General features: G+C 54.9%; 3 protein-coding genes across 3 annotated transcripts; 1 reads left to right on the top strand and 2 right to left on the bottom strand.

Moving 5' to 3' along the window:
* Positions 1–2,494: 2,494 nt before the first annotated feature.
* On the bottom strand, positions 2,495–2,767 carry KRP23_180 (uncharacterized protein; the record flags this gene model as incomplete). The annotated part of the gene is made up of 1 exon (XM_067896003.1): positions 2,495–2,767. The coding sequence occupies one exon, from the start codon at positions 2,765–2,767 to the stop codon at positions 2,495–2,497; it is 273 nt and encodes a 90-aa protein (XP_067750735.1).
* A 4,054-nt stretch (positions 2,768–6,821) lies between these two features.
* Positions 6,822–8,877, top strand: KRP23_179 (Phospholipase ABHD3; the record flags this gene model as incomplete). Its single annotated transcript, XM_067886266.1, has 3 exons — positions 6,822–8,087; positions 8,182–8,274; positions 8,395–8,877. 3 exons carry the CDS (start codon positions 6,822–6,824, stop codon positions 8,875–8,877), a joined length of 1,842 nt encoding a protein of 613 aa, XP_067750734.1.
* A 453-nt stretch (positions 8,878–9,330) lies between these two features.
* KRP23_178 (Cotranscriptional regulator FAM172A-like protein) lies at positions 9,331–11,546 on the bottom strand (the record flags this gene model as incomplete). Its single annotated transcript, XM_067886255.1, has 3 exons — positions 9,331–9,498; positions 10,462–11,475; positions 11,544–11,546. 3 exons carry the CDS (start codon positions 11,544–11,546, stop codon positions 9,331–9,333), a joined length of 1,185 nt encoding a protein of 394 aa, XP_067750733.1.
* Between the last annotated feature and the right edge of the window lie 5 nt (positions 11,547–11,551).

The following is an 11,551-nucleotide window of genomic DNA, read 5'->3' as shown; positions in this document are numbered from 1 at the left end:
TGGTCTGCTGCTTTACAGCGCAGTTGACGACAACGCAGATCGCATTGTCGTGCCGGATGATCATGAGCTGAAGCTCAAGATCACGTACGAGTACCACGATGCCCCGACATCGGGACATCCTGGCCGTGAGAAGACATATTTGCTTCTCACGCGTGACTTCTATTGGAGTCACCAGTACAAGTGGGTACGCAAGTACGTTCGTGCTTGCGAGGTATGCCAGCGCGTGAAGCCTGCGCCCAACTCGCAGGCTCCGCTTCAATCACTACCGACTCCGTCGGAGTGCTGGCGGTCCATTTCAATGGACTTTGTTTTTGGTCTTCCGCAAGACAACAAGCGGAGGACTGGTATTGTGGTCTTTGTTGACCGCTTCAGCAAGATGGTGCATCTTGCTGCAGTACCAGCCGAGGTGACAGCCAAACAGACGGCATGTCTGTTTGTTGACATGGTGTTTAGACACCATGGCATGCCACTCGACATCGTGTCGGATCGGGATCCGCGCTTCACAGCGCGATTCTGGCAAGAAGTGTTTACACTTCTTGGGACGCAGTTGTCCATGTCGACTGCGGATCACCCGCAGACCGACGGACAAACAGAGCGTGTCAACCGCGTGCTGGTTGACACCATGAAGAGCTACGCGCACTCGTTCCATCAATGGAGCGACTGCTTGCCGATGGCGGAGTTCGCCATCAACAACTCGGTGCATGTCTCGACAGGACACACACCGTTCTACGTGAATGCCATGAGGCACCCACGCGTACCGAGCGTACTCGGTGCGGTAGCTCCTTCCTTAAGTGGGGGAGGATATCCGGTTAATTCAAAACAACCGGATAAGCACGCTGATACAAGCAATGTATCAGCTGTGACGACTCGCGCACGTACTGCGCGCAGTCATGGCGACGACAAGACAGTGTCTACGACGGGCGTAGACACTTTAAACGACAACGAACATCACGCGCAGGCCGGGCCTGCTGCGAACAAGGAGCACGAACTGAACCAGGGGTTCAGCTCGGATGCAATGGACTTTGTCCAGCGCCGACAAGCCGTAATTCGGTTTGTCCAGGACGCAATAGCAGCTTCTGTCGATCGACAGAAGCTGAATGCCGATAACATCGGCAGGGGAAACACAAATGAATTCAAAGTTGGTTCATTAGTTCTGTTAGCTACGCAGAACCTAGCTAAACATGCAGTTTCCGATTTCGGAGCAAGCTTGCTTGCTCCGCGCTTCATTGGGCCATTCACCGTGTTGGCGAAGCATGGCAACGCGTACACACTGGACATACCGTCCAGCATGCGCTTGCACCCAACGTTTTACGTTGGGCGACTGAAGCCGTACGTGCAGGCACGAGTCACCTACGTCTGGTGACTCGCCAAAGCGCTCTCGAGCGCGGCGACGCGCTTCAAGGCGCCAGAGAGCCTCGTCCCGACCTCGACCTTTACGTTCGAGGTCGTCTGCGCAACCTCCGCGAGCTGAGCCTTTAACAAGCTCAGCTCCTGACGCAGAGCAGCGAACTGCGACGCTTGGAGACGCTCAACAGCCTCCAAGCGAGACTCAAGGTTTGGTTGACCAAACCCGGGGCGTCTTCCCGCCCCCCCCCACACACACCCGTTGCGAGACGCACGCGGGGCAACTCGCTGGATCGTCCAGCGAGTTGTTGGTCATCGGAACCAGACCCGAGGTCCGGTTCATTTTCGTATTCGTTGGAGAGGATTTCCTCCCCAACACGATACGTGGGAATCACGGAATGTCCTGATGGAGGACATTCCGGAAATGGTGACGGCGTACGAAGGCCGCCACCGCCACCTCCGCCGAAGGGCGTAAAACTTGGGCGAGCGCTGTAGTCGCCTACAGCACTCGGATAAGTGCTGCGATTATCCGCAGCACTAGAAGACGCCTGCGCCTGAAAACTGGCGCGCAGGGTCTTGAGGTCGTCAGGTACACACATGGACGTGTACCCGTTGACGTCCCGCTCGGTGATGCGTACTGCTCCGGGGTAGCAGTACTCACAAGCAGTGTCATAAGGCACTGCGCAAGGAAGTCCAATACCGACTGCACCATGGTGCAGTCGTTCAAGTTTACCACGCTTCGAGAACTTCTCGTAGCGCTCCCGCGCCTGGCTAATCCGGTCGCGATAGCCAGCGGGGTTCTTGTTGAAGTTTTCAACAAAGGCACTCCAACTTTGACAAAGTGCCTGCCACTCGGGCACTTTGCTTCTGCGAGAAGTCTTCTTGCTCGCAAACCATCGGAGCTCATGGAAGAGCCCGATGTAGTAGTCGCGCCTTTGATTCGTTAACGGATCAAAGTGTACTCGCTTCGCGACATCATCGTCAACGATGGCGTTGCACGAGTACAGCGCGTACAGATTCGGTGGCGCGGTCGCACCGAATCGTCTGCCGATCTCAGATTGAGACGGCATCCACGGCTCGCGCACTGGCTCAGTGCGCGAGGCCGCAACAACAGCGGATGGAGCGGAGTCATCTCCATCCCGCGGAGTCGTCAAGGCTCCGGCGGCAGCGAGCGGTGTTCCACTGCCGCTGCGCGAACGCTTCGGGCTCGAAGCGTTCGAGCCGTCCTCGCGTGGACGACGCAGACCCACATTGGGGTCAGTGTGGCCCAGAGACAAGGTGTCCTTGTCTCCTTCAAATTCCCCCTCCTCGACTTCGCTTCCGTAGTCGAGGGGAACTCCCTCTCCACCCGGAGAGTAGATACCCACTCCGGTTTCGACAGCAATGATCTTGCCTTTCTTGTTTCGGATGGTATGTTTCTCATGCCATCTCGAGTGGTATCCAGCAACAGAGAGGCGACTCTCTGTTGCCGCGCTTGTCGACATCGCCGTCGAGGCGATGTCAGTAGCGGTCGTGGCTGAGGCAGCGGCCGTCGTCGCCTTGGAGGCGACGACAGCACTTGCTGTTGCCGAAGCGGCCGGCGTCTTGGACGAAGACGTCGTTGGCGTGCTCATTGGGAATGAGCACGTGTTCTCCCGAAGAAAATACGGATTGACGTGTCGAGACCGGCACGTCAAATCCTAACGGGGGGATGGTGTAGCGGGGCTACACATTCGGTTCACCTCCTACCTTAGTGCAACATGCACTAAGGCATACATTCAGGTGACCACCACAGGGTGGTCCACATTCATAGCAAAAGGCATATGACTGGTAGAAAGTAACACCTTTCTACCAATGAGAGTCATTCAATAGATAGGGGTTCTGCCAGCCATCCAATGGCAGAACCTCTCATTAGAAATATCAGTTTTAGGAGGAAACCCCATTTACAATCAATACAGTTCTCATTTACCACCAAAGCTTTCGTTTGGTTCATTTATCTAGGTTTAAGTATACTTGTGGATACAAGTATACTGAACTTAAGTAAATTACTCCTACGCTTCCTCATACACGTGCGCACACGTGTAAGCTTAAGTAGTGGGTCTAAGCAGACCCATTACACCTTCCGTGCACTACCTTTTTATTTTTATTGTTGCAATATATTCTACAAATTCTACTTTCAGTTGATGTGGTGGGTGGGTTTACTAAAATAAACTGTGCTCCATAAACCATAAACTCTGCTCTTCCGGCCGATGGCTACGGTACGGTAGGCCACCAACCATGAGATGCGTTGCTTGTGTCAATCTCGAGTCAGTCAGCACGACCGGAGGACCCGGACCTTCTCAGCTGGAGAGTTCGTGCGGTGAAAGGCTTGGTAGGTAGTAAAGACTGGGATGGATGCACATGCCAACCAGAATGGTTATTAGAGTTCAGATCAACGCGATTAAGTAACACAATATACCTCAATCTTATAAAGATAAAGGTCATCTACGGCGGAGGAGGAGAGTTGGGTTGTGTGCGTGTCCGGTCTGGTAGCGGAGCACAGCTCACCTCACCGCGTCTTCGCGGTTTTGGTGGGAGCCAGCGCTCACCACACGTTCAGTGGTTGTCTCCTATTGGATGCAACTACTCCCTGATTCAATGATGCCTGTCGTGCAATAGTGCAATATTTGCGAAAGCAGAGTATAGCAGTATCGCTATGCTTGAGACTTATCCCAGTTTGGCTGGGCAAACGTGTAAACAGAGAGCTTTTGAACACAGAGCTTTTTTCCCGCGAAATGGATTGCGATGACCGCCTAGTTTAGGTATGCTACGTGGCATAAGGGCCCGCCCGTCTTCGTTAGCTGTAAGGACATCCGGTGAATGAGAGTCAGGTTCATGTGAATGCCTACTCCCTCATATGAAGCGGTTGGCCGGACCCCGGGTTCCCGCAACAGAAACCGAAAAAGGCGGGAATTATTTATTTAATTTTGGACCTGCGGTCGCGGCGACCGAGTGCAAAACTACATCGTTTAGGAAACCAATAGCGCATTGGGGCCGTGTCGAGCAGCAAGTCGCCCGTCGCCCGCTCAGAGCAGCAAGTCGCCCGTCGCCCGCTCAGAGCAGCAAGTCAGCCGTGGACCCCGTGTGGAGCAGCAAGTCGCCCTCTCAGAGCAGCAAGTCGCCCGTGGGCCCCGTGTGGAGAAGCAAGACGCCCTTGTTTCAAGAGCATCAAGCGAATATGACGCAACGGCGCGGAGGAGGGTCGCGGTCAACAATCCCGCAACGTAAACGGAAGAAGGGTTCTGACCGACAAGCTGCCGCATACCTTCGAGCAGTAGAGCTCCTGGGTGCTGACACCGTGAAGCAGATAAGACAGGATTGGGAATCTTGGGACACAAACTTCGGTGGCAAGGAGTGGCAACAATCTGAAGGCGTGGTGCTGCAGTTGATACAACAGGGACTATCCGAGCGCGTGATCCGATCCATTATTCCAGTCGGTGGGAGCCGTATTTCGAGGCTAAGAAAGGTCCTTAAGGATGGAATTGACACCTTACACACAAGAAGATTGCCAGTCAAGCCATGGCACGCATTTAGTGAGCTGGACCTGGGTGCTTTTAAGACTCACTGCGCTACTTGGATACTCGAGGATGGTTTTCCCTGCGCCCACCGCCGCCCACGTCAGTACTTCACAGAGCCGAAACTGACGTGGGTTGTCGTGCATTCTCGGTATGTGGATGATATGTTGCGCGCCCATCCCGACGCCAGAACGCTAAGCTATTCACGCTTCACTCAGTATGTGCACTTTTACTACCCTGGCATTCGCTTAACACGAACTGCAGAAGACGTGTGTGATTGTTGTGTTCGACTGGATATCTTACTTCAACAGTCCGATATCACCGAAGATGAAAAGCAGACAATCCTCTTAGAGAAGCGCACACACCTCGACGAAGCAATCGCCCAGCGTCGATTTGTGTCGACGTTTATCAAAGACTACTCTGCTTTGCACGCACCAGAACAACTTCTTCCGCCTGTAGTCATTCCAGACACGTTTGACGACAACGACAACGCTGAGGAAGCCGAGCATGATCGCGGCTCTGAGTGCGACGAGCGATTGAATGAAGACAGCGCAAAGCAGTATTGTCGCGTCCAAATTCAAGCTGAGGATTACGGTGGAGGAATTTCGATGCCGCATTATGGCCATTCCCGTCCTTCAGCTGACTACTTCAACAGCAACTTGATTATCCAAAACTTTGTCGTTGCAGATATTTCAAACAAGCAGAACAACGTGTTCTTTTATGACGAACGCGCGCAAGACAAGAATGCAGATGCACTCTGCAGCCTCCGTCTCCTCTATCATCTTTCGACTCTACAGAAAAATGCTCGCAATGGAATACCAGGTGCGGAGATAAGCTTCAGTCTGCTTGACAACTGTGTTGGACAGAACAAATCCAAAGTAGTGATGATGTTTTTCGCTATGCTGTCAGTGGTGTTTCCGTACAAGAAGGTGGTTCTATGCTTTTTGCTTCCCGGGCATTCACACAATATCGCGGACCGTGTCATCGCTTGGTGTCGTAATGCCATGCGTGGCCTCAACATTTACTCACCTATTGCACTGGTGGAGAAAGTGAACACAGTGAAGAGTGTCAACAGTATTTTTCTCGACCACAATGACCCAGAGCGTCCATTTTTCATCGAGTGGAGTGCACTTCTCTCAAAATACTTTACTCCGCCTCCTGCTGGCTACACATCCAACTACCTATTTGAAATTGACCAAGGTGTCTGCACGGCGCGCAAAACGGTAAGTACGCCAGATGACCAATCGATCATATTCTCGATGATACCGCACAGCAACATCGAGGCTGTCCGCAAGGCAGTGTTGGCTGAGCTTTTTGGAGCAAACATCAAAAGTGTTTGGGAAGCATCCGTTCGCGGCGTCCAGCTCCCTCGCCATCCAACCAAAGAACTATCCGCAAAGAAAATCAAGTCATTGTCAGCCAAGTATTTCTCAATACCACAAGAGCACCTCGGCTACTATCCTGCCGTGCCTGAAGCGATCCTAAACGCCCCAGAGATCAATACCGAGCACACCGAAACAGGAGACCCCAACACTGATGCCACCGCGGGAAAACGCAAGCCTGGTCGACCCCACAAGAAGAAAGTGAAGCTGCGAGCTAAACAGCCTTCCATTCTGCAGTTCTTCAGCTCTGCTGCGAAGTAGAAAGATAAAGTAGTTTGACCTTTTTTTAAAGGAAAAAAATACCATTGCATTTTACCAAATACCGGTTGTTTTGCCAGAACCGGGGTCCTTGTGGGACCCCGGGTGCCCGCCAAACGCTTCATATGTTGTGCTGTGTGATTTTAGGTAGGCGACTTACATATATAGATTTGTGTACGAGACACGATAATTAGGTGGTCCACATGCGTTGACACTTTTGAGCGCAGACATGACTGATGTACCGGCAAGATGAGTGTGAGGTGGTCGTGGATCACTTGAGATTATCCCGTGACTGCATCAACTCATGAGGGTTCCTTCAGAGAACGCAAGCGTTCCGACCACCACATTGGCCGTGACGCTGTGCGTATTGGCGCTCGCCCCCAAGATCCTGTCGTTCATGGCTGCAGCGCACTACAAACTCACGGCGGAGCAGCCGACGCTCGTGTACCGGTCCACGCCCAAGAACGAGCAACTGCTGGTCAAGTGCGCGCACCTCGTGAGGAAGAAATTCTACCCATTGTGGTACCTGTTCAACGGCCACTTGCAGACGCTGCAATTGTCGTGGGCCAACGAGATGGAGCCCACGCCCGCCATCGACTACCACCGCCAACTGCTGGACATGCCCGACGGCGGCGTCGTATCGCTGGATTGGGCGCTGCTGCCTTCGGGGACTAAAAATGACACGGCCTCATTGGAAGAGCAAGTTGATACCAACAGGAAGACGGTGTTGATTCTGCCGGGTTTGACGGGGGGAAGCGGCGAGCATTACGTTCGCAGCGCCGTCGAGCGGCTGAACGCGTTAGGCTGGCAGTGTGTGGTGTTGAATTCGCGTGGCTGCCAGAACACTCCGCTGCGGACACCTCGTCTCTTCTGCATCGCGTACACGGACGATTTGCGCTACGTGGCGCAGTATCTTACGGACAAGTACAACTTCGCCAGCGAAGCGTTCATCGGACTGGGATTCTCGATGGGTTCGAACGTGCTGGTGAAGTACCTGGGCGAGGACGGCGATCAGGTTCGACTGACGGCGGCGATTTCAGTCGGAAACCCGTTTGACATGCCCAAGTGCTCCGAGAACATCGAAGGTCCGCTGTTCAACCGACTGACGTACAGCCGCGTGCTCAGTGCCGGTCTGCGCGACCTTTTTTTCCATCGCAGCAACGCGCACGAGGTGTTCCGCGACTATCCGGGCATCGACCTGGAGGCGCTGAAGAAGGTCAAAAAGGTGTCCGAGTTCGACGAGCTGTTCACCATCAAGCACTTCAACTACAAGAGTGTGGATGAGTTCTACCACGACGGATCCTGTATCACTCGGCTGCCCAAAGTAACGGTGCCTCTGCTGTGTCTGAACGCCGAAGATGACCCCATCAGCGTGGCGACCTCATTGCCAAGTCGCGACGTGGTGGAGGCCAACCCGAATGTCATTTTGTGCACCACAAAGAGTGGTGGTCACCTCGCATTTTATGAAGGCAACTACGACGAAGACCAAGAATCGAGCGCCGAAATGCTGAAGCCCAATCGAAAGCTCACTCCATGGTCCGTCAAAGTCATTGGCGAGTTCGCAGAGAGCGTGTTGGAATGCAAGTAGATTGACGTCCAAGGAGTCTCAATACCAAAAACAAAACACAGTAGTTAACCTAAGATTCATTATCATCCAATAAAAGCACGTCTCTATCATTATCGTCCAATCCCATTCCTCCAATGCCCACCGCAATAATCGTGCGGCCGCCACTCAAAAGTCTCACGACCTTCGCAAGGTGCGTCTGCGCGGCCTCTTGAGCTGTCTTCTCCTTGCTATACCTCTCCCCCCAGAGCAAACCTTTACTCACCGCGTCGTGCATCTTGTAATCCCTCGTCTCCTCTCTCTATCCGCGTAGGTTTCGCATTCTCCCGCGTTCTCCTCTCCGAGTTATCAGGAAAACAGCATGTCCGCCGCAGTCAAGGGCGTGGTTCGACTCCGTGTGCTGGCCGGCAAGGCGAGTCCGTCGCCTGCCATCGGTCAGGCGCTAGGTCCGCTGGGTGTCAACATGATGGAGTTCTGCAAGGCCTTCAACGACCGCACGTCCACGATTGTGGAGAACATCCCCGTGCCCGTGGTGCTCACGGCCTTCTCGGACCGCACGTTTACGTTCGCCACCAAGACGCCACCGGCCTCGTGGTTCCTCAAGAAGGCGGCGGGCATCAAGTCGGGCTCGGCCACGCCCGGACAGGCGGTGGTGGGCTCGGTGCATCTGCGCCAGATCTACGAGATCGCCAAGGTCAAGCAGCAGGACGAAATGGTGGACTACATCGATCTGCAGTCCATCTGCAAGACGCTCATCGGCTCGGCCAAGTCCATGGGACTCAATGTTGTGCCGTAAGGGAAGCGTCATGGCAGCTAGAGCCTTCCTGCAGCTAGAAAACATTTGAGAATCTCCATGCACTTGTTTTTCGTATTGGTTGATGGCCACGATGACGAGGATCAGGAAAGTTACGCTACGGTAGTCAACCGTGGAGTCGAGTATCATTTCGGTCTTGCTTACTTTACGTAGTACTACGTCGAACTATGGATGCAAATGCACAAGGAGCATCAGCGCTCCGCTGCGCTGAAAGTATGCTGCACAACTACTATAGACATGGTGGTATCTGCTCCGAGCTTCTAGCGTCGCTTGATGGTGCGTACTGCTGGAGTCTCCGCCTCTGCAAAAAGCAGCACGGGCGGCGGATTCGAAGACTCATAGTGGAGCGATGCAACTACCGGATGGTTGCAGCTCTGGCGGGTGTCTGTTTTGGTCTGGAATGTGTGTATCGGCGCTCTTGAGCTCAGCCTCCCTCTACTCGCCCAGCTCCATTTTGATGTCGCTGTCGCGGAAGACCGACGTGCGTCGCGAGCCGATGATGTCGCTGCCCATATAGCTAAAGTCGTCGAAGTGCATGGCCATGATGCCCGATCCGGTAGACGAACCCAACACGCTCACAACCGGAGAATCTGCCACTTCCTGCTGCTTGAAAATGTTCGGCACATACTGCAAGTTCGCGTTGAGGGTGGCGCTGCTAGTCCGTGCACGGCTTCCATGGATATCCTTCGTCACAGGCTTGAAGGGTGGCTCCACTCGGCGGTTTAGAAGTGCGTCCCAGTCCAGGCCTTCAAACCATGGGTGCCCCATAATCTCCAGCGCGCCGTCAGCACCGCAGCCCAGGCGCTGTCGCGGGTTCTTCACAAGAAGGCGTTGGAGGAAATCTGTGGCCACTGGGGAAAAGTGCTCGGCAGGATACTCGGGCTCATTGCTCAAGATGTTCTGGAACATTTGACGGCGGTTCTTGTCCCAGAACGGCGTGTGCCCTTGGATCATCTCGTATACCAACACCCCGTAGCTCCACCAGTCGACTGTGTTGCCGTACGACGTGGCAGTACGCTGGCTGCACAGCAATTCTGGCGCTAGGTACTCAGGCGTGCCTACGAAAGTAGAGCCTTCGTCGTCCTCCTTGGACAAGCCGAAATCTGTGATAGCAATATGCCCCTCGCTATCCATCAGAATGTTTTCCAGCTTCAGGTCACGGTACATGATGTGCATGTTGTGCAAATGTGCCAACGACAGCACCAGCTCCGCTGCGTAGAAGCAAGCGCGCTGTTCGGAGAAGCGCTTCTCCTTCCGCAAGTGCACGAACATTGATCCACCAGAGTAGTAGTCCATGACGAGGTACAGCTTCTGGTGGTTCTGGAAAGCATACCGCAACCGCACCACGAACGGGTGCTCCACGTGCTTGAGAATGCGCTGTTCCGACTTGGTGTGCTCCACCTGCTTCTTCTTGAACACATCCTGCTTACGCAGCACTTTCATGGCGTACACACGTCCAGCGTTCCGGCCGTGCTTCTTCTTAGCCAGAAACACCTTACCATACGCGCCTTTACCCACCACAGACAGCAAGTCAAAGTCGTTGACGCTCATGGAAGTTGAGATGACCATACTGCGTCTCGAGTTGCGCGCGCTGTTGCTGCGACTTCCCAAGTGGTTCCCTGCGCTAGCCCCTTCCTCCTCGACATGGAACTCGGCGTCTTCCATGTGCTCTTGCTGATGCGGCGCCGACGACATCGCCGCCGCCCCAGCGTACGCGTACTGCGAGAGTCGACTCATTTCATCCATCAGCTCATCCTCCGCCGGCTCATCCGGCATCGAGCCGCGCGCGCTGTCGAAGAACGCAAAGACCGTGTCCATGCTCGCGGCGATGGTCCACGCCGTGTTCGAGGACTTTTGCTCCGCGGGGGTCGTGGGTTCTCCCGCCGAGAGACTCAAGCAGCCCAACTGCGTGCAGTCCTGCAGCTGCGTGCCCGGACTCTCCTTCGAGCGCTGCCAATTGATGGCTCTGGTGCCCAGCAGGCCGCGCACTTCCTGCGTGTCGTCCGTTTCGACGCGGTGACTCGACTCAATGAAGGCGATGGCCGCGAGCTTGGACCGCAGCAGCGGCTGCGTACACACCAAGTGCTTGGTTAGCGAGCCTCCCCGGCCGTAGGCGGCAATGTACACCTGCGAGCACGAGGCCCGCACGCCGTACGTCTCCCACACGTAGCGCACGTGCAGCTCGGGCGTGCTTGAGTACGGGATCGGGATCTTCTCGCTGCCGACGCTCACCGTGTTGGTGCTGGGGTTCATGACCACGACGCCGTAGCCCTTGGACAGCGCCGTATGCAGGTACGGCAGCATGGAGCCGGAGCGGTACTGGTTCGGGTTCTCCGTGGCCTCCAGCACGAGCGAGCGGCTCCAGATGCCCGGCTGGATGCCGTTGCCGCTCACGACCACGAGCAGTAGGCGGCGGCAGATGTGCCAGTTGGCGCTCATGAAGACGCTACAGCGCGCGGCGCTGTCCGGGGACGGGATGCACGTCTCCACGAAGCCCAGCTGCACCATCTTGCGCTGCTCCTCCAGTACGATCTGGTGCAGCAGCGCCTCCATCTTTCCGCGCTCGTCGTCTCGCAGGTGCTGCGCGGATAGAGAGAGAATGGGTTAGTCCGTCTCAGGGTGCAGCCATGTTGCCGTACCGAACATACCATGGGGC

Source organism: Phytophthora ramorum (assembly GCF_020800215.1).
Source record: "Phytophthora ramorum isolate Pr-102 chromosome Unknown Phyram_PR-102_s0001, whole genome shotgun sequence".
Classification (NCBI taxonomy): Eukaryota; Oomycota; class Peronosporomycetes; order Peronosporales; family Peronosporaceae; genus Phytophthora; species Phytophthora ramorum.
This window is presented reverse-complemented; position numbering and strand designations above follow the sequence as displayed.